This window comes from Manacus candei, unplaced genomic scaffold (assembly GCF_025592945.1).
Source record: "Manacus candei isolate 608988 ecotype Guabito, Panama unplaced genomic scaffold, ASM2559294v1 h1tg000065l, whole genome shotgun sequence".
NCBI lineage: Eukaryota > Metazoa > Chordata > Aves > Passeriformes > Pipridae > Manacus > Manacus candei.
Genome location: NW_026138113.1, coordinates 2,736,707 through 2,764,495, shown reverse-complemented (window position 1 = coordinate 2,764,495; position 27,789 = coordinate 2,736,707). Strand labels below are relative to the sequence as shown.

Here is a 27,789-nt window from a genome sequence, read left to right as displayed (position 1 = left end):
GCTCCCCGTGGGGACGGGGCGAGCACGGCTCCTGCCCCAGCTGCCACCCCCACCTCGGTGCCCGGCCGAGCGGGAGGAGCCCCGCGGCCCCGGCGGCTGCGGCTGCTTGCGGGGCTCCGCGGGGGGCGGGCACATGCGTACAAGCGGCTCATCCAGGCAAACACCCCTCACATCTTAAATGAGCTTCATTTGCCGGCAGCCGCTCCAGTCGGGCTGGGAGCTGCCGGGCTGCGCTCGCAGCGCCTGGCGGGGAGCCCCCCGGGGCGGGCTCGCCCCGACGGAGACCCCCGCGCCCCGCTCTCGATGGGACTGAGCGCGGCGGCGGCTCCGCGCTCGGGCGGCGCGGGCGGAGCGCGCCCCGCGGGGGCGCCGGGCATGGCCGCGGGCGGGCGGGGGCCGAGCGGGAGCCGCGGGCACAGCGCCCTCGCGGGGGGCCCCGCCGCGGCCATGGAGCGCCGCTGATCGCCGCCGATCGCCGCCGGGAGACAATGGCCCTGCACAAACTCTGCTCCGTGCTCGAAGGTAGGAGCCGCGGGCGGCGCGGCGCCCTCCGCGGGAGCAGCCGCTGGGAGCGGGAGCCGCGGTACCCCCGGAGCCGCCCGACCCCTCGGCTGCCCCGCGCTGCCCCCGCCGAGCGCCGGCGGAAACTTTGGAGCGAGGGGCTTGGGGGCTGCGCCGGGGCGGCCGCCCCGCTGCTGCTGCTGCCGGGGCTGCTCCGCCCGAGCAGCTGCCCGAGCCCCGCACCGCGTCCCTGCGGAGCGGCCGCGGGTCTCGGCCCCGTGTTGGTGCGGGGCGGCCCCGGTCCCGCTCCCGCTCTGCCCCAGCGCTGCGGCGGCTCGGGGTGGGCGCTGCCCGGAGCCCATCGCGGGGCCGGGCCGGGGTCCCGCTCCCATCCCAGGCTGCTCCGGCCCCGCTGGGGACACCTCGGTACCTCTGGGGCGGGGGGTCCCAGCCTGCAGGAACGTGGGTCAAAGGGGCAGCGACCCTGCCCCAGTGCCTCGTATATTACCCAGACGCACCAACAGCATCCTGCGTTCCGGTCTGTTCACTGTAAAAATACTCTTTCTGCTTTCGGAACTCTCCTAACGAGCTGCCCAGCAGTGATCAGCTTATCACACTTGTTATCGGGAGCAAGATCTGTTTTCAGCAAGGTTTTCACAAAATCAGTCGCCACCTGAGTCACAGGCTGCTGCCTGACCGGTATTGACCTGTGCTTTTCTTCTTGAGGCTTTTAAATCTTGTTTCTAACTTCTTTTGGTTCAGAGGTAAACAACTGAGGAAGGCTCCTCATCCGAGCATTTCTTTTGTCTGTGCTGTTATTTATACAGCTCGACAATGGGCGAGGGCTTTCTGTTAGAAAATAAAGCTGGATGTGGCAGTTAACGTGGTGCCTCAAGGGGTTATTTCTAGCATTCTGTATCTGCTTGAGCAGTAGCAGACTTGATAGTGATGCAAGTCTATTTTTTATTAGGATTATTATTATTAAATTATTCTGTTAGGAAATTTTGGCACGACCGTTTGCATTATTGAAGCCAACAAGGCATTACTGCAGGGTGGAGAACTGTTTTGATTATGCATTGATGTCTTCCCACGGTATGAAAGTTGTAAAGAAGTCTGTTTCAAATCCAGAATGTTTTCATGGCCCAGAAAATCCCATGTTCCTGAACTGAAGGATGTATGTCTTTAGGTTTAAATAAATATTTTTCATTTATTAGCATAATAACTGAGAGACAGAAGTTACTTGCTCTCAGTAAATGTCTGGCTCTCTATATAGGTGTTAGCCATCCCCTGAGTTTAGACAACATAGGAACATAGGGCTTATATGGGGAAGACAAGGCATTTTGATGTTTTTTACTACTGCCTCTTTTAAGTAACATATTTAAATAGTCTAAACCACTATATGACATATCTACTGCTTAAATACTTTCTAGATATGCAGAAACTTGTGATTGCTGCAAATTTGACTGTTCAGGTTTTCTCCTGAACAGACCTATATATTTTTTTTTATAATCACACTAGTGTCCAGGTAAAAAGTCCCTCTGCAGGAAGTTTTTTGTGTTATTCATAATCTATAAATTGCACAAAGCCATTAGTCAATAAGCTGTTAGTATTCTAAATGCATCCCTTGCAATGACTACAGAAACAACCTATCATTACTTAGCATCATACACTGCCTTTTATCTCTGCTTCACTAAAAGTCGTCACATATTCTGATTATTACATCTCATCAGAAAAAAAAAATGTATTCCTGTAGACAGACATACAGATTTAATCCCAAAAGGAGACTGTTAGGAATAGAATTCAAAGTAACCCTCCTTACATCACAAGTTGTATCTTAAATTTTGCGTGGAAGCTCTATCTACAGTGGCAGTAATTTTTAATTTTCTTTCTGCATACAAATAGCTTTGTGTGCAGAACTGGGGGAGTTCTGCTACACCACGTACAAAGTACCATGAGCTCAATACATCATGAAAAGTCACATTTCAGTAATACTTAGAAACAGTTTAGTCATCTGTTCTTAGTATGGAATGCATATCTACGCTTGTGTCATCCACAGAGGTTATATTTTGTGACTGTATAACCTCAGGGCAGAAAAGAGCCCGTCATACTTCATGGCAACTCAAATTTCTCATATTAAGCTTGTTCAATACTCTTATGTTCTTCCTCAGCTATCAATAATAAGGGCTGATTTAAATGAACATCTCAATGTCAGTCTTCCTATCTCTGTCCATAGTATTCAGCAAAACTTTTAAAAGTCATATCCTGAATCCCATCATCTTACATGGATTATTTGCTCTCACCCAGCTCTCCCAGGCAGTAGTGCTGAGTGGCAGCGATGGTGGAGCACAGCAGCTCTGAGGTTGCAGTGGCTGCAGGTTTTGCTAAGTGGAGCCCAGCCAGTGCCCACCTGCTTTCTCAGTGGTGTCTGTAACCTCCTGGAGGCCAAGGAGCTTTGCTGCATTTGGGTTGTTGAAAGACAAAGCCTTTTCCTCCTGTCTTCAGTTCTCATTGAGATTTTAAACACATTAGAGTTGTTCCCTGAGCCCTGGAAAATTCACCTGTTCTATCTAGAGTAATAAACCACTATAACCTTCTACTTTGTAAGAGAGAAAAGTAGCTGCTTTCTTGATAAAGCTGTGTTCCTGTTACGCTTTTGAAGTAAATATACCCACCTTGGATTTCCTCAAAGCTGGTATTCCTCTAAAATGTGTTTGCTAAGCACTTGTTCCCATTCTTCAAATATGCTCCCTCTTGCATTTCCTTATGCTATTATCTGGTTAAAAAACCCTAAAAACCATAAGCTAAATCCTTACTGTACATTAGTTTTGGACTATTTCAGCTAGTACAGTTGGATTAATTTAAAAAGCTAAAAAAAGGAAAATATTCTCTCTAAAAAGAGAATTCTGTAGTTTCTGACCCAATAATTCAACAAGCAGCCAGGGCTAGAACAAATTATTGTTTCTTCTGGAAAGTCAGCATTCGCAAACTTCCAATGGGCTACAGAATTATTTCCAACTTTTGCCAGGTTGCAAGGATGTGGACTACTATTATTAACCTCCTGCCATTCTGCTCAGCCTCCTCATTTGCATTTTGGTGTGATTTTAACAGTTAATTTCTCACAAACAAGCAGTGTTAAGAAGTAATGCTTTCTTCCACACAACAGCTAGAAATTATGGCCACCTCTTTCCAAAATCAAAAGTTGTAATAATGACCCAAAAAGCTAAAACAAGCAGAGAAAAAAAAATTAAAAATCTGTTAATAATTTCACAATTTGTTCATTGAAACCAAAGGCAAAGTACTGACTGAAGGGGCTGAAGTGACCCTAATGAGGGCAGTATCAAGTGCAAGTCAGAATTTAATTTTTTACGTTATAAACAGTATCTACTTGCAGCCTTTTCTGCTGCACTGGGAGAAAAGTGAAACACCAAACTGCTGGCACTGCTAAGGAGTTAAGCAGAAGTAACTAAAGTTTAACTGTGGAATAGGATTCAGAAAGGAGAGTATTTGGTGGTGTGTATTATGTGTTGCTCCTAATGCACGTACAAACTTAATATCCAAAATGCACCACTCAGCAGCATGACTTCAAAAACATTAACTCCCTGGTTTTCCTAAGAGATAGTTGACCATGACTGCTAAAATTGTACAGAACAAGTTGGTTATAATTACATTGATATTAATAGAAAGTTTCAGTGTATAAATCAGGTATATGGCTGTAGCTGGAGTACAGAATAACATGGGATTGAAGCTAAAGGAGCTGCTGAATTATGTATCCCTAGGTAATGAAAAAGTTAAGATCTCCAGTGTCTTCCCTAAGGTTTAATTCACAGGGAGAGATTAGACAGAAAAATTACCCCCAAAGTGAAACATTATAAGCTATTCATCATTTATGAACCTGTCAGAAAGTCACAGTGTAATTCATTGCAGGAATGAAGAGAGCTGATAATTGCACATACTCTTGTACACAGAGTTTACATACAAAACAAATCCATCACTTGATGTATAACCCATCTGGACTGAAATAAAATTTTAATTATGATGTCTTGGATTCAAGTTGGGGTTCTAGCACTGCAAGGAAGCTTGCTGCCTTTGTGCCTTGTATACTCCAATTTGTTAGTTTAAATAATGAAGCACTTACAGTCTAGGACAACTTAAACAGCTTGCTACCTTTAAATAGCTTGCTCCCTCTCAATATATGACTGGCAACTGCCACCTCCAATACTGCAAGAGATGGGGGTTGGGGAGTGTAAATTTTTCCACAAAAAACCAGCAGGTAACTTTTAATGAAAAAAATCCACATTTCTTTTAGCTTATCTTTGTGCTTCACTCCATTTTCTGTTATCACAAAGCTGACCCCACTATGCAGCAGAAAAGGACGGCCAATATGTTAACAAACCTCCAAAACCTCCTTCTTTAGCATACAGTAAAATTGGTGAACACAGAGAAGCCTATTTTTAAGGGACTGAGAGTGAGGAGGTAGAAAAAAAATTAATTATACCGTGTACATAAATTGTTGCCAGACATGACAGCAGACAGCAGAACTTTTAATATTAATTTCATAATAGACATTCCTGAGAAGATTTCCTCTGAAAAATGCACTATATTGATAATAAAGAAGATGAAGAAGTCTGGTACAGTCTGATGAGTTTTTAAGTCCAGAGTATCACTATCCAAGTGCTCTAGGAATAAGTTGTCTCTTGGAAAGGTGTGTTCAGAATAGTCGTGTACAGCAGGATCAGTTCTGTCAGCTACAGGGAAATCATCTGAACTTGAAGTCAGTGTATATATTTTAATAAGGGTTTTTAAACCCCTCATCAGCATGGTTTGCACATGCAGCCTTCTCATCAGTCTCTTGCTGCACACATCTTGGAGATGAAAAAAAAAGATCTTCCATATAAAAAGGAAAGCTTCTATTTTAAAAATGAAAGCTATCATTCTTCTGGCAGAAGTTTTGCTGGCAGACAGACCCAGGGATGGATTATAACTAACAGGATGTGGAGCAACTGGTAAAATGAAGCAGCCCACAGCTGCTTATACATTTCTAATGGAGGACAAGATCAGAAATGTTAAATGTTTTGAGCTAACCTAGAGGGGACTCTGTCACAGATCCATCCAAGCATGAATTGTTCTGGAGATGATTTTTATCAAAGGGATGTGGGAGAACTGCAGTTACTTCCTGAATCAGTTAACCTGGTTTCTCTGCAGAGATACAGAGTCCCAATTTGTTTCTCTGGCAATCTTAAAGAGAGGAATCCCTACTGGAAACAGCTGGAGTGAGATGAAACTGTTATAACTGAGAATAGACCTGAGTGCATTCAGATATCCTGCTGGCAGCTAATGGCTAACAAGATTTGGATCTTAGAAGGCGCTGGAGTCACTGTTAATAGCTGGTGAAGCCCACTCCTGCTATCCAGCTTTTGTGAGGAGGATTAAAAACAGGTTGGCAGCTCCGCTCGCATGCTCTGGTAAGATTTAAACCCAGCTAAAATATGTCTTGCTGGATGCATACCTTCATCTCTGCTGCTTTATTCTGTGGCAATCCTGCAGTATATTCCAATATGAGGAAATCACTGGAGCTGTTAATAGGATAAGTTGTAGGCAGCCACCTTAACTGCTCTTTGATACTCATTTTACCAATCTGCAAATGTCCTGTTGAGACCACAGTAGATTAGGGAATATATTCAGACTACGAACTATAAAAACGTTGGATTCAAAAATTCCTGTGTTTTCATCCTCAGCAATAGAATTGTTTGCCTAAAAAAAGAAGCAGCAACAGATGCAATCCACTATGCCTTTTGTCAATTAACAAACATCACCAAGTGCTAGGAAGAGGGAAAAAAATCTCATTCCTTGGAATTTACAGTTCATGTTTCTGAGTTAAAAATGGCTTGAATCCGAAATGCAGTTAATAAGCTTTTTAAAAGAAAAGGAGATGACTATCCACACAGAATTATGTAGGATCCAAAGTGTCTGGACACTTTCCTGTCTGTCCAACTTCCACAAATTCTTTACAAGACCACCCAGCAGTCAATCACTTTGAATTTCTGCAGCAACTCATCCTTGATCAGAGTCCTTAAAAGCAACCAAACCATGAGTAATTTATGTTGTACATGTAATCTGGGCCAGATAATAAGATAGGATATGATATCACAAATGTCCCCAGCACATTAATAGCTAATGTTAATGTTTAGACACATGTGAATTGAAACAATGATATAAAAGCTGGAGTGCTGTGATGAGCAGTTACTGAAAGTAACACTAATTTTAGCACATGGGGCAAATTAGGAGCTAGGTTTGAGAACAGTACACAGAAAAGGATTCATTCCCATAAGGCAAAACACAGTGTATATAATTAAGATCAGCATTTGTTACTCTAGGCTGTATCTGCCAGAAAGAAGCAGGCATCCTGGCAGGGTTTTCCAACATGCATGACCTGTGTGTTGCCAGTTATCATCTATATGTATACAAGGTGCTGCCTAATCCAGGGAGTACAGCAGAGAGATACAGGGAATCCTGCTTAAAGCAAGGTCTGTCATCTTTATCCCTGGGATTCTGACTACCACTGCACTAAGAATGTGTAATACTCCAAACGATTAAGTCTTTATTTGAAAAATTGGTGGATTTTTTCCCTCTGTTTCTCAGTTGTGCCTGACTGCTCCCCAGTTTGATGTTCAGCTTGCCCTGCATGCATAGATCCCCCATTGTCATCACTGAAGACAGACACTGCTCTCAGAGCCACACAGCAAATGTAGTCTGTTTTCTGTGTGTGTGAAGATCCCTAGAGCATGCAGAAAGAGAGAGGAAAGACATATCACAGGGAGCTCAGAGCGCTACTGTATCCCATGAAATCTGAGAAATGCATCTTGCCAGAAAGTACAAGCATATGTCAGATTTACAGCCTAAAGCACTTGTTTTTTAAGCAACACACTGATTTCTCAATATTGAGTTGAGGACTCGTTTACTATAAAACTAACTATATTATTCTCATTTTTAAAGAGAAATAGAAGCCACACATATACAAACCTCTCTGTATATACTTCAGTACAAAAATTGACTTTTTTTTCAGCTTAGGTTTACTTCAGAAAATTTTAAGAAATGCCAACAAAATCTTGACTCCTGCAAACATTGCATGGTTTATTACAGCAGTTCAGGAGCTTCTTTTATATTATTCCATAAGCCTACTTCAACAACAGAATAGTAGGAACTTACAATGTATGGTTAGTGTCTTCACTCTTCAAAATTTATACAGCTGTCTGCAGGCTATGTGATCTAAAATATTTCATGCAAAGAAGTGAAGAAAATGAAAAATCCATTCTTTTAAAAGCAGAGACAGAAGCTTACTGCTTTTTCTTTATTCCTAGTTCATGTTCACACAGGTAAAAACTATGAGAGCTTTAAATGGTAGTACAAAAGTATGCACCAGAATTCATGAAATAGAAGCTTGTAGCAAATACCAGATTCATGAATATAAGAAACCCCTTTTAATCTGTCTGCCTCAATGTGTGTGCTGCTGTTGGCTACATGATGGCCTCTTCTACAGGGTACATATCATGAAGTAGAAGCTCAGTATAAGGTGCAGAAGCACTAACCTTTATAATATTTACCAGTGAAGTATCTTAAGTTCATAAGATCAGCCTCCAATATCTGTGTCCTCTAGAAAATTCTCACCACACTCCTCCATTAGAAACAGCACAATCAGACCTCCCCTTCCATCCCTTTGGTAATCAATGCAGTCATGCAGTGCTGCACTCTGTGTGCTGTTGTTTACATTGCCAAGGCATGTTCAAGTGGCATTTTGACTCACTAGTTCTGGTTCCTGTGCCATAATACACTGGAGTTAAGTCTAGACCTGTCTTTCATCTGCACTGAAGAATAGTCATGTCAGTGAGAGATGTAGGAGACATTAAAAGAGGAAAAAAGGAGCAGAGGAATACTCTGTCCCATTTTAAGTTCATGTCCATTATAACTGTTTGAATTTCAGTTTATCAGAAATTATAAGATCATTCTTCATCCTTCTGGACGTGCTACAAGACTCTTAGTGAGTAGTTCAGTCTCTCATGTCTGTTCTAATTGTTGTGTCTGTGTTCCTGCATGCAGTGCCAGGACACTGGTTCAGCACTGGCTCTCCACTGCACCATCCTACAGGATTTGTCTCTTCCCTAGACATCTTCCTTCTTACAGACTTGTATTGTCCAAATTAGCCTTTGGGATTCAAATTATTTTTCCAGGAAGTGGTATGGATTTAGGACACCAAATGATTGCTTTGTTGTTTTTAAAATGCTCACAAAAATGGGTTAATGGAAACAGTCTGAAAGGTCTAAAAATATCTGACTGATTTTTTTCCCCCCCTTCTTTCTTTTCCTTTCATCCTGAATATTGATGGGCCTTGTTTTCAGCCCCCAGACTCCTGTTTGCTATCCCACATTATGTGGGATGTAAATGCACACAGTTTAAGGCAATACCACCTCAGGCATCCCTGCCCAGTACTCTCAGAAAGAAGGTAAGTCCTCTGCACCTCTTTTGGAGCAGTCACAGAGATAAGGACAGCACACATCCAGACTATTAGTCAGAGACACCTCCTTCCTTTGTCATACTGTCACCCAGGATAAAAGTAATGGCAAAGGAAGACCCTGAAACCTTTGCTATGTGGACTGCTCTGAATATATCTTCAGGGTTTGTTGAGAGCATGAGAAGGATGGACATTGCCAGGGAAGGGTAGGAAAGAGGTGGAAGAGATTAAGACTGCAGAGGGCAGGGAACAAAAAGAAGGTGGCCCATACTTACTATTTCCACTCATCCATACAACATGACAAAAGGAAGACATTAAGGCAAATATTCAGCCCATTTATCTTCTGCAATTGCCTGCATATCCATGCGGTTCTGCAAGGAATATGCACTGTTGTTTGCACTTACACACACATACACAGCTCTGGACTATTTATAGAAATGGCACAGGCTTTAGAGAAAGCCAACCAGATTTTCTGAAGTCATTTTAGGGGGCTTGTTTCTTTATCCACATCAGCAAGAAGGGAAATCAATGGTTAGTGTAGCTGAACATCTATTCTTACATTGTTGCTATCAGTACAATCACACAAATAAACAGATGCACACTGATATTTGTTTTTTTAAAAAGCATACAGTAACAGTGGTAGCCATAGTAAAGAGCTGTACTAAATGAAAAACAAACTCCCAAATTTTTCAGTTGCTTGAAAGTGACTGCATTCATTTTGTTAGTCAGAAAAGTATTCATTTCACTCATAATTCTGTGTTTGGTTGCTCTAAGAAAAAAACTCAGAGCTCATTTCACACTTTGAGGAGTGGCACAGCAAGTTCTACAGAGCTTGCTAGGTCCTTGCAAAACAAGGGTGGGCACAGCACATCTTCAGGAAAGGTGAATTCAATAGAACATGCTGACACATGATTTACACAGGATTGTGGAAACTGCATTTACTTTAAAAGCTAACTTTGAATTGTTGCTCCACAACCAGTATAGAAAAACCCAGAGAAAACAGACTGATAACTTCATAACCACTATCAAGATTCTCTCTTTCAGGGACAAGTACAAATGCAGGAGCACAAATGCGTTGTCAGTTCATGCATTTAAACTTGGACCTCTGCACAGTTTAAACAGAGAAGCTGCAAAAATAAAGTGCAAATAATTGTGAAATAGTAGCACCTTTATGAGAAATATTAAAAACTAAAAATAGCTGAAAACTAACGTCGGTCATATTAATAAAGATGAGTTATTTGTTTATTTGCTTTAAAGACTAGTGAACACTCCTAACCTGAAGACCAGTAATGGGGTGCTAGATGCTTTCACCTGAAGGAGGGTGAGTCAGCAGTGGTCAGTGACAGATACTTTGTACTGGGATAATAACAGTCAGAAAGCATATTTTTCAGTATGTTAATACTGGTGAAAATGCAGAATTATTGCAAAGATTGAAATTGAAAAACTACTTAAGTCTTCACCTACTATCTCGTAATCCACCCTTAAAAATCAAATAAGCTTCTAGGAACATAACACCTGTTGCAAGACCCATGTGGTATTTTAGAAAACACCCACAGTTATGAACTTGACTTACACGGGAAAAGCAGTTGTTGGTGAGGAAAGTCTCAGAATGAAATACAGCCTGTTTCAATATGGGCAGAGAGAAGAAAGGGCAGCAGAGACATACATAATAAAACACAAATGCTATATGGACACTTTCAGGAGCAGACTTTGATTCCTTTTATCTTTTCCCAAGATAATATATCCATGCCAACATTATGGGAGCCTGTAGACGAGTTGGGTCAAGATCATCGTAGTTCACAGTCAGTACATGCTCACTCTGGAACTCTCTGAAGGGCTCAAAGTCTTACAGCAACACAAGGAAAATCACAGATGGAGAAAATGCCTTTTCAACATGAGCTACTAAAATGCCTGAGCAACCAGACAGGAAAACTGAGAAAATAAAATTAACTTCTTGAGTGTGACAATAAAATTCCTGCTGAAATCTCTTTTCTTTTGCTGCAGTGGTAAGACCTGTCTGACAGCTAGATTAAGAACATGGGAATGGCCATAACAGGTCAAATCAAAGGTCCATCTAGCCTGGTATCTTCTTTCACAGAGATGCAAAAACAGAAAGAGTATAAAAATAGAGCAAATTATATTTGCCCCAAATACTAACCCAGTCTTCCAACAACTTATGGCTTAAGGGGTTTCTGAAATAAAATTTATTTCAGGGATGAGTTACAAAGTGTGTGCATTAAAAAAGGAAAAGAAAAAGAAAGAAAAAAGAAAACTTTGTTTAATTTGAACATGCCACTGCTAACTTTGTCTGATAGCTTCAGGTTGCTGTACTGGAAGAGAAAAGTTGCTCTCTGTTCAGAATTTAAATGATACTTGTGATTTTATTACTTGGATCCTATCTCCCCTCAGCCAGCTTCTGTCCAGGGCAGAGTCCAGGCCTGCTTAACTAGTTCTGTAAGAGATGTGTCAGAATTGCAGAGATACTCAAGATGGAAGCAAATGAAAGATTTGAAGAGTGGCATATTAATATACTCCATTTCATTCCCCTTTCCCCTCGTGGTAATCCCTAACAATTTGATATGGCAAAGCATTTTAGGAAAATCTGGACATTAAGCCTGCTTTAAAATTGCTGATGGATAGTGGAATCTGGGATCTTTAATATGTGCTGTTCATAGTGATGCTTCTTGGGTGCAGGGAAAATGTAAATGTAAGGAAAAACCCAGAGGGAAGGAGGGAGAGGAAGGGAGGGAGGGAAGGAAAGGAGAGAGAGAGGGGAAGGAAGGAAGGAAGGAGATCACTATAACTTGTATCTGCCCATTTTTGAGTACCACATCATCTGCAGAAATCCCTGGTGTTGTGGCAGCATCACAACAGCCAGTCCTGCAAGCACAATTCAATAGTGCTCCTGAAATCCATGTAGGGATAAGACCATGCAGGGAATCCTGTGGTCCATATTAATTTCTTGGAAGCTGGAGAAGTCTTTTTGCACACATTAGGCAAATAGAGTTTTAGGATAAATATGATGCATTATAGCAGTGAAACATCTTGTTTCAGGATATAAAAGTTTTATAGAAAATAGATACCATGTAATTTTAGAAAATGCTTGTAAATTAGTAGATACTCTAGAAAATACTCTTAAAGTCCCCCCAGACAATTAACTGCTATTCTAATATATACTTTCACAAGGAACCTGGAAGAAGAACCAACAGTGCCTGTAGACTGCATTGGTTTCCTAAAATTGAAATTACATATTTTTGTGTGTTCTCAGTTGTTTTGGTCAGTAATGCTTGGATTTGCATGAATCAGGGCTGCAGAGAATGGTCTATAATTCTGATGAATTACTGATGTTTTTCCTGTCCAATTTCTCTCGTCAGTGTTGCTGGTAACAATCCTTGTAGTGGAAGGGATTGCCGTTGCACAGAAGACACAAGGTACAATTTTAGTTTGATGATCTTCTGTCAAAAAATGTAACAGTATTGTAATTTTTAATTGAGCAATATAAATGAAAGTACTTGTGTTCAGGTATTAATAGCTCTTGGATTACCAATATGAATTCTAGTATTTTCCATTTTCCCCCATTTGCTGCATTTTCTTCTGAATGAACAAAGCAATCCAGTCACCAAGAACTTGAAAGTTCACTTACCTAGTTAAAGTTCTATGATTTTAGATGATAGAGGTGGGAAAGAAACCACCATGGGAATTCATGTTTTCTGTATCTGACAACAAGCTTTTCAAATAGTCCACCCCCAAACATTTTTGAAGACTGCTGAGTGGGGAAGGCATTGATTTCACAAGCCTTATTTTCTCGTATGTGAGATTAACCCACACTTAAAAGAGGAGAAGAATTCCTCGAACTGACACCTACAGAATTTCCTTGGAAAATTTCTGCAGGAGAGAGAGTTTTCACCCCCATAAATCAAGAAGCTGCCAAGATACCAGTGGAAGGTGATGTAATTTACTGGAGGCTGCTAAGACCTGTATCAGCATTGGGTGTCCTCTCAAAGGTCTGTAAATTAAAACTGCCCAGATATAGTTAGATATTAACAGGCACCTTAGAAGAGGGTTTTCAACCAAAATAAATTACTGTCCTCTTTTATAGGCTGGCTGCCATGCCAGTGTTTTACTTTTGCAATATCAAACCTGCATGCTTGCAGAAGAAATTTGTTTTATCACTTTTTTTTTTTCACTTAAGGTGGGCAAAATATTGGAGTGAATCGCATTCCCCCCACCCAGTGCGACAACTGGGTAAGGACAAGTAATGGAGGACATTTTGCTTCACCAAACTACCCAAACATGTACCCCCCAAATCAGGAGTGCATCTATATCTTAGAAGGTACATGCTGTATTTCTGTTTTGTTATGCTGTAATCTTACTGTTAAATGGATAATCTTGAACTGATAGGACTGTGTCATTTTACAGTGCTGTGAAGTATTGCGTAGCCATACTGGTAATGTAATAAATTCTGCATAAATTTACTCAAACAAGAACCTAAATTTGCTCTCTGAAGTAATAATAACAAATTAATAAGAAATGCAAACATTAAAAAATTAGCTGTAGGGAATAAGACATACCCTCACAGCCAGAAAAAGCATCAGATCTACTGTAATCTATGAAGACACAAAACTATTAAGATAAAAATTGTAGCTTGTTATCTTAATATCACTGATAATAAACAGCAAAAGAGGAAGACTATTTTCAGACCATACTCTGTTAGAAAATCGTTATGCTGTCCTTCATTAATAAAAAAGATACATCTGACTGCCATAGCACTGTACTAAAAATACAGAGATTTGTTAGCACTGCCGAAGGCACTATTAAAATAATGTGATGAGGACAAAAAAATGTCATTAACTTGAATAAAGCCACATTCCAATGAGAATATCTTGGATAAAGGCTGCAAAACTTGAGACACTCTAATTATTTTTCCTCTTATTAGAATACACCCACAAAACCCACTGAAGTCAGCTAAAAATGTTAGTCAGCTTAATCATCTGATTCATATCAATTAATTGAAATATTTCAAGTAATAGGTTTCAGTGAGGTTTTATTTGTACAGTATAGTGGTGGTTGACAGACACCCTCCTTTTTGCATGTACACGTGCACAGTTTAAGTGTTGAGTCTTGCCTGACCGTGAGGGCACCAGAGAACACACACAGCCTGTCCAGCTTCAGGGCCCAAACAAGGCAGCTGACATGGGCACAGAATCAGCTCCCAAGCCTCTCCTCACAGTCCTGACACAGAAACATTGTGGGTACCTGAGTGAGGCCAAGGCCCTCTAGAATTTCTAGCCAAGATCTGTTGCTTCCTGCAGCCCCCTGCCAGTGTGCACAAGCAGCTACAACAGTGTGTAAGTCACGTATAAAGAAGGCGTAAGGTCTGAACGGAGCGTTAGAGGCACGTGAGTAAATCCTTTTTGCATTCAGAGAAAGCAGCCAGCGTGGGATTCCTTAGTGCTGGCACTCCAGATACCAGGGAGTATCTGGAAGTTCACATAGCTCAAGAGATGCCAAGGGCAAGGAACACTGAAGTTATTCACACAGTATAAAGCCGTGGATGTGAAAGTCCAGTCTCAAAGTAGTCATAGCTGCATCTCATCAGGATTTAGGGGGCTGACCCAGATCCTGATATTAGGCTGCCACTGATTCAAACTTGCCAACATCTTTAGCCACCTGCATATTAATAACATATTTGAAGCTTTTACGCTTCTCTGAATAATCTAATAAAAGTTGTCTTCTGACAATGGATCTGCAAATTTGGACTTTAAGAAATATACCAGTGAGTAGTTCTTCATATCTTCCTCTTTTCCATTTTTTTCTGCATACTTCACTGTTTTGTCCTATATTGTGTATTTTGCTTTTGCATAACACTGGTTTTAATTTATATCTTAACACTAAACCTTGTTTGAATACCTTTGCATATATGTTAATATGTTACACGTACTGCATTAAATTTTTCAACAATGAAGATTGGCAAGCAAAAAAACCCTGTAAAACTCTATGCAAAAGTATCTTTTACAAAATAATTTTTTAAATTTTTATTACAGTGTATCTGAGATTTTGTAGCAGACTGCCAGATATGTTTTGAGAAGTTTCCACTCTCTTTTTTATCTTGCTGTTTTGGAAGCCTGTCTCTTCATTATTTCACGTCTTAATGTTTTTTTATCTAGACCTTCATTTAATCTTTTGCTCGATTTTTTTGTGTCTAGCTGCTCCACGACAAAGAATTGAGTTGACCTTTGATGAACCTTATTACATAGAACCCTCATTTGAATGTCGATTTGATCATCTGGAGGTTCGAGATGGACCTTTTGGTTTCTCCCCTCTCATCAATCGTTACTGTGGTTTGAAAAGTCCTGCGCTAATTAGATCAACAGGGAGATTTATGTGGATCAAGTTTACATCTGATGAGGAGCTGGAAGGAAAGGGATTTCAAGCAAAGTACTCGTTTATACCAGGTAAAGATGTCTAAAATCCTGAGTTAATGAACTCTGTGGGTGTGTTTGAGCTCTCAGTCTAGAGCTGCATTTCATCATTAATACTTATGGTGTCACACACTGACAATGTGTCAGTCACACTCTCAGTCCCACTTGGGATACTTGACTAAAACCACTTTGGAAAGTTGACTGAAGGAAATTACAGGTCTGTAGTTTGCTGGTGAAGAGGACAGTTGATCTTGTTCATGCTGAAGTCTTCAGCAGCATCCCTCTTTGTTCCTCTACCTCGTACCAGTTTCACCAGTGGTAGTAATGGAAGGAGCCTCTCTGCACACCAACAGCTGCATTTTCAACAGCCTGTCCTCCAGGAGTATGAGACACTGACAAAAACACCCAAAGCAAATCTACAATAGCACTCCAGCCAGATGCAAAACATTTTAAATCTCCATTCTGAAAAGCCAGAGGACGTTTCTATACAGTCCAAGCATCAGCTCTCAGTAGAACGACGTGCCCTCAATCCACAGGCTCAGACAACAGAGCTGCTCTTTGGTCACAGTACTGTGTAGTTTACAGGGATGAAGGAGAGGATAATGTACTGACAGTGCCTTTAGACAAACAAAAAGAACATCTGCTCTGTGGGGCCACTTAAAACTGGCAGGGCATTATTCTTACATGAAAATCTGACCTGATGTCCTTGTGCAGTGCTTGACTACTGTACTTCATGGATACTACATGTGTGGTTATCAGCATTTTATTGTCCTTTGGGATGAAAGGTAATATAAAAGTGTCAGTTCTATTCCTTTTACAAATGTATGCACAGGCATAACTTAATGTCACCTTTACCCAACTGGTCTTTACCCCTACAGCAGATGAATACACTATCTATGATTATATATTACTGCTTAGGGATTTAGACTTGAAAACTTCAGGTAAACATGGTGGCCAGTCCACTGGGAATAACATGCTAAAATGTTTCCATAGGGACAGTACTTAGGCATTTTGCTAAGTCCATTTCCAAAGGCATTTCATAAACATCACTAAATTAGCATAGTTCCAGGCTGGAACTTCAAATATACATTTAAACGTGTCTGTGCTGATTTGTGAGGAAACACTAACCTGATCACTGAAGTGGAAGCCTTGGATATCCCAGCCCATTAGACTCACTTTTAGGCAAGTTCTAGTCTCAGTAGATCAAGTACCATCAGTTAATCATTATGAAAAAGTATATTCTTATTTTACTAGTATTGTGCAGACAGTGTACTACTACAGGTTTACTACAGATGTGTACACTACCTACACGTCACGTGAGGGGAAAGGAGATGGAGGAGGAATCAAGGTGAAATTCTGCCTTCAGAAATGAGGTCTCGAACTGCACTACCTGGCCTAGTAGAAGAGATAAAGGTACCCAGGGAAAAAGTATCTTCAGGATTGAACTGTCCTTCTTTACATTCTTTATTAACAGCAGTTACCAAAGTGTTGATATATTCTGCTAAACTCGGTTTAAATTTTTCAAAACTAGACAGACAGCAGTCTGATAAAATAAATCTAGATAATCTTTCTGCACACAGAAAGATCCCTTACACCCTTGTGGAGTTCCAGCAATTTCAGTGAAAACTGGAATAGTTAAATTCAGAACATAATGTAGGAACAAAATACTGAATTGTCATTTTTAGTGTTATGCTAGAAATGTGAGCTGCCAGGATAGAATTGCCTTATTCTGATAAGGTCAGTCGTTGTGGAATAATGTTCTCATCTAAAAAAACTTTGCCTCTTTCCCCTCCAATTGATTCAGTAAACTTTCTGGTAATTTTTATTGTGACATACTAAAAAATGGACATAATCTGCAGATAATACTAAACCTTGAAGTGATTCTCGAGCACTGATAGTCCTTGTGATTCATAACTTCTTTCTATTGCAGATCCTGACTTCACTTACCTAGGAGGCATTTTAAATCCCATCCCAGGTCTAGTATTACAGTAACAATTTCTTTATACATGAAATTTTAAATTAATATCATACTGCATTTGACAGCAAGGTGTATCTTCTCCCTAGACTGCCAATTTGAGCTCTCAGGAGCTGATGGAATAGTACGTTCCAGTCAAGTAGAACAAGAAGGAAAAACAAAGCCAGGACAAGCAGTTGACTGTATATGGACAATTAAGGCTACTCCAAATGCTAAGGTGGGTTTTGTTCACATAATTCAGTATATAATGTGTTTCCATGACATTCATAACAGGGAATGGTCACTAGCTGTGATTTGCATAATGTCTTACTTTCACTGAAATGAGTTATGTATCAGTGGTTTAGGAAATCCAGATAGATAACTGTTTCTGAAATTAAACTTACACAAGTCCACAGAGCTGTCTTCCTATTATTTGAAACTTCAAATACCAAATAACTGTGAAAACTGTTTAAGCAACAATTTTCAAGGGCATTTGACTTGAACTCTGGTTTTATTGGAAGACTGCAGGCAAAAATGCTGGCTAACACCTTTGATAATTTCCAGTAAATCTCACTGCCATGGTTTAGCATTTTACTTCCAGTGGTTCTGTTGGAGAATTTGGTTCTGTTCAAAGTCAACATAACACGTGCCTGCTTCTCCCATCTCATTCACAATCCAGCACCTTAAAACCCACTTTCATCAGCAGTCTATGAGCTAAAAGGAAAGGCTCAGCTTTCACCTGGAAACAGCTGAGAAATTATTGCTCTTCTGACTTAGCTAGAGGATCACAGTCTCTTAAAGTGCCTCAATAAAATTTGCTGGACCCTTTCTGCCCAAGCCCTAAAGGGGCATTATCAGCTCCTGGAGCCAGAAATCAGCATTAGTTACTCAGGTACCTGCTATTTATGATTGTGCTGCAGAACTAGAGACTGCTTACAAAAACATCACTGTCTTATGCTCATTAAAAAACTCGAGATTTGTTGTTAGGCAGAGAGAAGGATAAAATCCTATTCACAATTCCAAAATACAATAGCTACAGCCTGTTTAAAAAAACCCAACAGCTACACGTTTCAGAATCATGTATTTGTTAATTATGAGTTGCACAGAAGAGTACATATTTTTATTTTTTATAGCATATATATCTTTAATTTTGCTTCTGCTTGCATGTACATAAAAGTTAAAAAATATTTCTAAGCAGTAGCTGCCAAGATGACAAACCTCTCTGCCTTCTTACACACTCCTTATAGTTAACTAACCAGCCCTATTAACCAAATTCCAAGTGCATTCTAAAACAGCAACCTAAAAGATGATAACAAGAGGACAAGACAAGAAAGAAAGCAAAAGTCCATTAATATATTTGAGCCTTTGAGGAAATGACTCAACTCCCAAGAGCCCTATCCTAGTCTAAGTAATAGCAGTTCTACCAGAAACAATAATAAAACCATTTTCTCTCTACATTGCCACTTGAGTGCACCAGGTCTTATGCTTAAGCATTTTAATAAATTATTGAATGCTGCAAGAAGGCAGAGTTATAGTTTGGTGAGTCCTGAGATTAGATCATCATCCTAAATTATTGATTTAAAACATTACAGAAAAATAATTCTTAGTATTCTGAAAGTGGTTTCTCAAGCTTCAGTTCTGTTAGAATTACGGTGATAAAATCCATTAGATCTGATATGGTTCTCTCTTGAGAAAAATAACCATAGACATTTTTAATTTCTTCAATCTGATTTTGTAATAAAAATAAACTTTTAAAACTGACACAACTACAGCAATTAAAGTACCTTTAAAATCTGCATAAGAGAAGCATCTGTCATATATGTAATAAATTGCCTCTAGATTTCAGGAAATTACAAGGATAATCAATATAATCTAAGAGTAAGGACCTTTTATATTTGCCTAATGCTAACCCAGATGATCTTGGGAAGAGGTGAGGGCTTTTAATGGAATTATTCCTTTTTTTCATACAAATAATAGCTCTACTACACATGTGCTAAATTATTTTTAGTTTTCATTGTAATTTTGTAACAGATATATAAAGTCAATCATTAAGAGAAAATACCATCTCTCAGTCCAAATACTAGCACTTACAGCTCACACCCACGTTTGTGAGATAAGACATCAATGGAAGACAGGCTCTCAATGTAGCTGAGAATTTCCAGCAGTAAATCTAACAGAAACAGCAGGGGGGGGGGGAAAGAAAAAAAAGGGTATACTGAAAATCACAAAACAGTGAGGTGAAGCATGAGACGATATGGCACAGGCTGCACCTTTGGACAGAAGGTGCAAGGGAAGGCAGTGTTGGCAACCTGCCTCTGGAAGCACTGGAAAGGAAAAGCCAGGGGGTACAAATGTCACCTGTCTTTCCCTGTGCTCTTTTACCATGTTTTCAGGAAAGCCTGTTAGGTGTATGGGGGGATGTGGTGTGTGTCTTTTTTCCCCACACACTAAGGTGGTTAATTTTATTTTAGTGAATTCTTTATAATTCAGTTTTGAAAGGCTTTGGCACTCGCTGGGGTTAAAAGCAAGATATGGCAAAAGGGCAGAAAACCAGGTAAATAGAGCAGATGCAGGTGTGGGATTCATCCACTCTGACTTCCTCATTCACAACCTAAACAGGACTTGGAGATTCTTTTCATTGGGCAGAGATGCATAAAAACCCACACTGTGCAAAAAAACTCCTTTAGCATCCATAGCACGGGCCAGAGAGGTGATCAGAGACAGTCCTCAAAACACACACAGGCTGATGTGAGCACACAGGGAAGAGCTCGTGGGTACAGGAGGAGCAGCTCTTCTCTCACTGAGCAGGAGACCTCAGCCTCCACCTGGACAGACTTCTTCTCTCGAAACAAGGGCTATCTGAGAAATTTTTAAAGTTGAAAATGGCCTTTGCAGCATGCATAGATGACCTAGTTTCATATCTCATAAACCTTCACTGGAATTCTGAGAATTCCAATACAACCATTTAAGAGATTAAAAAGCCCTTATGATGTGTTCATGTCATTCTAACTAAATTACTGTCTTGCACGAGATTCCTGCTCCAGCAAAATAAATTATTTCCTTACTCTTTAAGTACCATCTCAATCTTCTAATTTCCTTGCTGCACATGTTCAAACACATATGCTGCCTTTTCTTGGATTAGATTTCTGCTTTTTGAAGAATTAAGATTAAATTTATTACCTCTTCCTAGATAGCCAGCTTACTTTTCTCTCTCAGTTCCATTTTTATTCAAATTACTCCTGACTTCATGGTTTGTGTCTTCCATAACACTGCTATGGTTCAGTAATTAGCTTTCATTCTGAAGCAATAAATTTTAATTTCCTTATTTTACTTCAGAGCTTTTCTGACTAGACTCCTTCCCTTCTATTTTAACATTATTTTTATGAATTAAAATGAGAACAGTCAAAATACCATTAAAATTATTTCAGCACATTTATGCATTCCTTGTATCTCTTCTAGAGTAATAGACTTCCCATTTAGCAGAGCTGCTTGGGGGTTTCTTCAGCAAGTGTGCTGCTTTGTACTTTTTTTTCCAAAGGGACCAGAAATATATCAAAGTAAATTGTTAAATAAGGACTGTTTTGGGGAGTGGGAAGAAGTGAAACAGACACCCAAGAAAAAATTTCAGGTAATACTCCATGTGGACATTTAATGAGAAAATGTAAGTTTAAAAGTGTTGTGAATTGGGAGTTACCCGTGTTTGTAAGGGAACAATGCATCTTATTCAATATTTGCTAAGAAAGAAAACTGTCTTCTCTGTGTTTCTTTCCCCGGAGACTTTAATTTCTCTTCTCTAACAGATCTACATGCGGTTCCTCGACTATCAGATGGAGCATTCAAATGAATGCAAGAGAAACTTTGTGGCTGTGTATGACGGGAGCAGCTCCATTGAAAACCTGAAGGCCAAGTTCTGCAGCACCGTGGCCAACGATGTGATGCTGCAGACGGGGACAGGGGTGGTGAGGATGTGGGCAGACGAAGGCAGCAGACTGAGCAGGTTCAGGATGCTGTTCACTTCATTTGTGGACCGTAAGTAGATTTTAAAGTGCCTGTTCTCCTGCTATCAGGACACTTCAAGTGATTTAGGGAAGGCATCAGCTGTGTATTACTCAGCAGGAATACATGAAAAAGGTTGTTTCTGTGTCTTTCACATAGTAGCTGATAAATTAGATAATTGCTTTATTACAGCTGTAAGGTGGTTCCTGAAGAAAAGCTTTCCTTCGTTCTTAAAAGGCTTATTTTCCATTTGAATTCAGCAATAATACCGCCCTAGGCTATGTCCTTCCCACAAACAGACTTCCTTCAAAAAGACAACACAGGGACCAGAGTGAGCTCTCCCACTAGCCCCCACCTTCCAGTTCCCTGCCAGACACCACAACAGGCACTTCTCAAGCCCACACTGGGTGGTCAGAAGACTAGAAAACATGCTTGATCTCCTTCCTATCTGCAGCTCTACTTTCAGTTTCGGATCTGGAACTACCCCACTCCACCTCAGCCTCTCCCTTTTCCTCAGCTGCATGTGGCTCTAAGAGGGTTTTTTGTTGTTGAGTTTGGGATTTCTTTTTTTTGGGGGGTGGGGGGCGTTTGGTTTTTTGTTTTCTTTTGATGCAAGAGGTTGAAACACTAAGTAGTCCTAAAGCTAGATAACTTTCCAAACTTACAATTTTAAAGCAACCCAAAGTCTTTAGCAGAAGAAAATCTGTAAAGGTATGTGGTTATTCTTTTTTACTTGGATACTGCCTTTCTTGGCAGGTAATTGAAAAGTATGTGGCTGAAAAATGTACCATGTATTTTTAAATAATCTAGTCATAAACAATTGTTCAAACTGAAAAAGGTGAATTCACACATTTTCAGATTGTTAAGCTATCTTTCTCTTCTACCTTGCTAATGATTTGTAATTATATAAAGCCAACCATGAAAACGATCAATATTTTTGAAAAGATTTACATAAATGAACTAATTGTGCATGACAGTCACCTGACACACACCTAGTGCTACTTGCAGATTTGACTAATTAATTCAACTAAGAGCAGTGTTAAAAATCAATGTATTTGATTTCTGGCTTGATTCAATACATGAATAATGCTGGTTACAAAGGACACTGGGATCATTGCACCAGTCATAGGCAGCTGGTATGAGAAGAGTCCAGCTATGTCCTTGAAGTCCTGGACTGGAACTGATCAATCATTGTGACTTTTAGTCCTCATACTCCTCAAATAACAAACAAAAGGAAAATTAAGTCCATTTGTCTCATCTTTACAAACTGTGGACATTCCCCCCCATCCCCACAAAAAGTCAGAGACTACACAAAAATGTACAATAGAGACTGTGCTGGTGGATGGAGAAGCAGCAGCAGAAAGGATCAGCCGAAAATACAGAACCACCTGTTCAGGGAAATAAGAAAGGGAATGTGTCTTACATTCCTGTTTATTCCTCTGGGCCTCCAAAAGAACTACAACTCTGTACAGGTCCATATTGAAACACCAGCAGATACACATAAATCCACCTATATATACATACATACACAACCACCACTTTGGACATGAATTTCATAGATCCTCCTTTATCTCACAGTCAGAAATATTTTAGCCTATTACATACACACCCATTTTAAACTACTGTGTTTAAATTCTGATCCTGGTTATCCTTTATAAAGCAAAGCTTGCACGATCTTTCTTTCCAAAATCAGAAGGAAAAAATACCTAAGTCTTTTCTCCCCACATGTGGTAATAAGGCCAAGAGCCTTTTATTTTATAGTCTGCATCATGAACACTTCCATTTTAATTATTAGCCTTTCTCCCATGATATAGGTATAATGGCTAGAAATGTTGACTGCATCTTCCCATTTACTGTTTAATATATAACTGAATCCACTAATAATAAACATTTAAATGATGAAAATATCACATTACTGAAACAGAGAAAGGGAAAACCAATTTCTTGTCCAGTGTCCTGAATTCATAAATAATTCTCTATGTATATTATACAGCATCCTGAAAAGAATTATTACTATTTTTAAATATCTTTTTTCCTAAAGTCGAGGAGCTATAACAAATATTCATAAAAACATAAAATCTCCAGGGCAGCTTTCTAGTTAATTTCTTTCTTCAAATTTCTAGCTATATATAGATAGATAAAAAGCTAAACTGTACTCTCTCAATCCCTGCATTAGCTCTAATAGGAGGATCCAAGAGCTTTTGATTCAGAAACAGGAATGACTTAGATGCCTCCAGTTATTGAAATCTCTTGCAATTACTGAAACAGTCCTCCACAAGCTGAAATCTGATTTGCCTTAAGATATTAATGGGCTCTAAAATGCAGATGTTCAGGGGCTGCCTCACAACATCCACACAGCAGATGCACAGAAGAATAAATATATAATTGATGGCAAGCATGAGATTTTTAAGTATTAAGTTTTTAAAGGCACGAATCAAAGCCTTCTTCCATTATCTGTATTTTGTGACTGTCTCTATCTGGTACCTACCCACTTGGAACAAGAATTATTTTTTTTTGTAGCATAGACAACACACCTGAAAGCAACCACATGGAGAGAGAGGAAATCATCTGACAATTAGTGATGTGTAAGAAAAGCAATTGTGTTTGAAACAAAGATAAAGAATGTGCTAGCATGTTAGAAAAACAAACACAAACTTACTCGTTTTATTGCTATGCATCAATTACTGAAAATTCTGAATGTTTTCTTTCTCCTCTTTCCTGCAGCTCCCTGCTCAGGCAACACTTACTTCTGCCATAGCAACATGTGCATCAATAATTCTTTAGTCTGCAATGGCATCCAGAACTGTGCATACCCTTGGGACGAGAATCACTGCAGAGGTGGGTATAGTGCAACATAGAGCCTTCATGAGCTAGGCTGGTCAGTTTGCCTTTCAAGAAAGTCATGAAATGTCTTTTTCCTGGAAATATGCTGAAGACACTATTCTGCTAATCTCAAGGAGGTGTTCCAAATTTTATATTTAAACTCAGGAGACATGTAAGCATCCTGAATATTGATCTCACCGCTCCATAACTGCATTTCTTCCTCTCCAGCATATACTCTCTATTTTAAAAGGATATCAGCTTGATAAGAAAGAGAATTTTGTATTTTCCAGGCTGCATCCTGTCCATTTTTAAACTTTATCTAAAGGATTATAGGGACAGGTAGTGCCTTTTAGAGAAAAAAAAAACAGAGAGCTGGAAAAACACAAACAAGCTTTCAAGCATAAGAAGCCTTTCTCAGGGCTGAAATAGAAGCAACAATCCTGGAAGACAAATACAATTTTAAAACATTTGTTTTGAGTAATAAATCTCAGGCTATTTCAGAGTAAATTCAACTGTTGCATATGGTGTGAGAAAGGATGGGAGGAAGGAGGAATTGTTAGGAAGCATGAAGTAATCACTTATGGAAAACAGACATGTGTAAATCTCTACCTCTAGAACACAGAGGCAAGAAGTATTATTTAAACCATCACAACTGCAGTAAAGACTTGCTTCAGTATCAGGTTTTTTAGGAAAAATTCTCATGATTTGAGGAAATTGTTATTCTGTTAAAGCACCCCTACTTTTTAATTGCCTTTTGGGTAAACAAAAAGAATTCACACTGCTAATAAATACTCTAATGTTGGGTATATTATGGAAGCTTTCCAGCTAACAAAACTGATCCACAGTTTCCAAGTTCTCAATGTACAAGTAAGCTTCCTCTAAACAATCCTTAGCTTTGATAAGAGGGAATGTTGAATATTAAGTGCAATTTCTAGATCTCTTTCCCATCCTTACCAAATGCTTTCTAGAATCTCACCTAGAATCCACACTTCACTCACGTACTGCAGCATTAAAAAAAATTAATTCCATGAAAAACATATTGTAATGTGAAGAAAGTGTCTTTCCCAATATTTGTAAATTGCTATTTCTGGTGCTGAACAACCTATCATGTTTTATATTGAATGCAAGCTAAATTCTGCTGTAATACTTGCACAGCAGATAATTTAGAGGCAGCTGAAGACTAGATCCATATTGCCAGCTATGGGAGACTGATGCAACCAAATAAGCAATATTTAGCCTTAAAAAGAAAGCTGCTCACAATTGTGCTCAGTTCCTGCAGGCACCCAGAGTTCTCATTTCATCCATATCAATAGCTACATAAATCTGAGCATATTGTGACCTACTTATGCCTAAGCCCTGTAACACAAAAATTGTTAGAAAAGTCAGTTGTGTGCAATTTATTTTAAGAGACCAGAGAAGACATCACCTTTTGCGTAACAACTTTTTGATTAAAATATCTTCCAAGAATTGAGAAACCGAGATGCAGATAAGAGAACTTCCACAGTACAGGAATCCATACCTCCAACAGTCCAAACTCTGAAGCAGAAATGTAACTTCCTATTCCAATTCCTTGGGAGTCTGTTTAGTACATGGATAGTTTCAAATAACACATGATGGTGTCAAACTCTCTCCATGCACTGTGTGTGGTACACACATTTTCAGATGCCAGGAGCCAGATATCTGAAAATATTATGCAATATTTAGGCTACTACATTTTCTTCTGCATATTCCTAAGTGCTTTTCTCCCCCACTAGCAGATGTTGTAGAACCTCAGCGTAGAAATCTTTCAGTCCCCTAGGACAAGAACATTTACAAAAAAAAAAAAATCCAACTGGAAAATTTGAGTCTTCAAATAAGAATTTTAAATATGGAAAACTGCCTTGTTCTGATGCTGCCATCTTGTGTGTTTTCATATGAAGTACTAGCCAAAATTCCCATATGATTTGGGTTGGTTGATTCCCCTCTCCTTTTTTTTTTTTTCCCTCAACTGACTTGATTACTGGACTCCTATAACGAATATACCTATGCTAAAGCTCCCTGTGTTGAATTAGGCATAACAGCCTCACACAAATAGACACAGCCATTACATATCCAAGAGATGTGAAAGCAAACAGCACAGTCATTCATATATCTGATATCACTGTGATAATATTTCACTTTTAAAGAAGAACTAGCTGATTTTAAATCTAAGTTTTCTTCCACGGACATCAATGGGAATGTTGCCTACAGGAACAAACCATGGCAAGAGAAGCATCATCTGTAGCTGGATTTAACCTATTTAAGGTTAACTTAAGCCTATTTAATTCACAGATTTTTGAAGACAAACTGATGGGCTAAGGTTCAGGAGGGAAATCACCCCCCAGCTGAGTCAGCATGCACTGGTCACAGAGTTCCACCTGCCACTGAATTATCATATGGTAGCCACTAATGACAGGGAATTAGACAAATCCCATTGACATACTGATCTAGTCTCCAGTGCCATTAAATCATTTTATTAATATGGCACTTGCATGGCAATCACCATAATTTGCTTTGTTGAAATACATTATCAGAAGTGTGGAAAATAGTAAGTCTTATCGTGATCCTCGTTTTTTTCTTTGCAGAAAAGAAAAGAACTGGGTTGTTTGAACAAATCACCAAAACTCATGGGACAATCATTGGCATCACATCAGGGATAGTTTTAGTTCTTCTCATCATTTCAATTCTAGTGCAAGTAAAGCAACCTCGCAAAAAGGTCATGGCTTGCAAGACTGCCTTCAATAAAACTGGTTTCCAGGAAGTATTTGATCCTCCACATTATGAACTCTTTTCACTAAGGGACAAAGAAATTTCTGCAGATTTGGCAGATTTATCAGAAGAACTCGAGAACTATCAGAAAATGCGCCGCCCTTCAACAGCTTCCAGATGCATCCACGACCACCACTGTGGCTCCCAGGCCTCCAACCTCAAACAGAGCAGGACCAACCTGAGCTCCATGGAACTGCCCTTCCGCAACGACTTTGCGCAGCCCCAGCCCATGAAAACATTTAACAGCACCTTCAAGAAAAGTACTTACACGTTCAAACAAGCTCATGAGTGCCCTGAGCAGGGTATAGAAGACAGGGTGATGGAGGAGATTCCATGTGAAATTTATGTGAGAGGAAGGGAGGATACGGCACAAGGTTCGTTGTCTATTGACTTTTGACTTCCTGATGAAGGTGGTATCAGTGTATATACAAGATGCTTGTGTACAATGACAGTGTAAATATTAAAAGTGTACCATATGCAGCGTGTGAGATGCACACACTTTTAGCTTATTATACTTCATTTAAAAAACCCCCCAGTCTTCATAACTAATTCTTGCTGAAAAATGAGGAGTTTCCTCCCATCTTCCCAAGCTACCTATCTAGTGGAAGAGTAAGACAGAGACTTTGCATGGAAATTATAAGAAAGGATATTGGAAGAAAAAACCCTACAAGTACTAATCACTGAACACTGAAAACAATGGCTACTATTTTCTTCTGGCTACCATTTTTCTCTTCTTTAGACGTCTGCTTTTGAAGACAATTTTAATACCTCACTTGCATAAATAAAAGTCGTTAAGTGCA

At 39.6% G+C, this 27,789-nt stretch overlaps 1 protein-coding gene across 2 annotated transcripts; it reads left to right on the top strand.

Moving 5' to 3' along the window:
* Positions 1–157: 157 nt before the first annotated feature.
* On the top strand, positions 158–27,789 carry NETO2 (neuropilin and tolloid like 2). 2 transcript variants are annotated; one of them, XM_051805616.1, is made up of 9 exons: positions 158–522; positions 12,382–12,438; positions 13,200–13,340; positions 15,214–15,462; positions 17,360–17,404; positions 17,494–17,621; positions 21,184–21,412; positions 24,104–24,217; positions 26,806–27,789. In XM_051805616.1, the coding sequence occupies exons 1-9, from the start codon at positions 489–491 to the stop codon at positions 27,384–27,386; spliced, it is 1,578 nt and encodes a 525-aa protein (XP_051661576.1). In that variant the 5' UTR covers positions 158–488; the 3' UTR covers positions 27,387–27,789. The 2 variants fall into 2 exon arrangements, with proteins under 2 accessions (XP_051661576.1, XP_051661577.1); XM_051805617.1 differs by lacking the exon at positions 13,200–13,340 and having other exon boundaries at positions 391–522.

Coding starts and splice junctions, on each gene's coding strand:
- NETO2 (XM_051805616.1), top strand. CDS start 489: ATGGCCCTGCACAAACTCTGCTCCGTGCTCGAAG. Junction 523..12,381: donor ACTCTGCTCCGTGCTCGAAG/GTAGGAGCCGCG, acceptor TTCTCTCGTCAG/TGTTGCTGGTAACAATCCTT. Junction 12,439..13,199: donor CGTTGCACAGAAGACACAAG/GTACAATTTTAG, acceptor TTTTCACTTAAG/GTGGGCAAAATATTGGAGTG.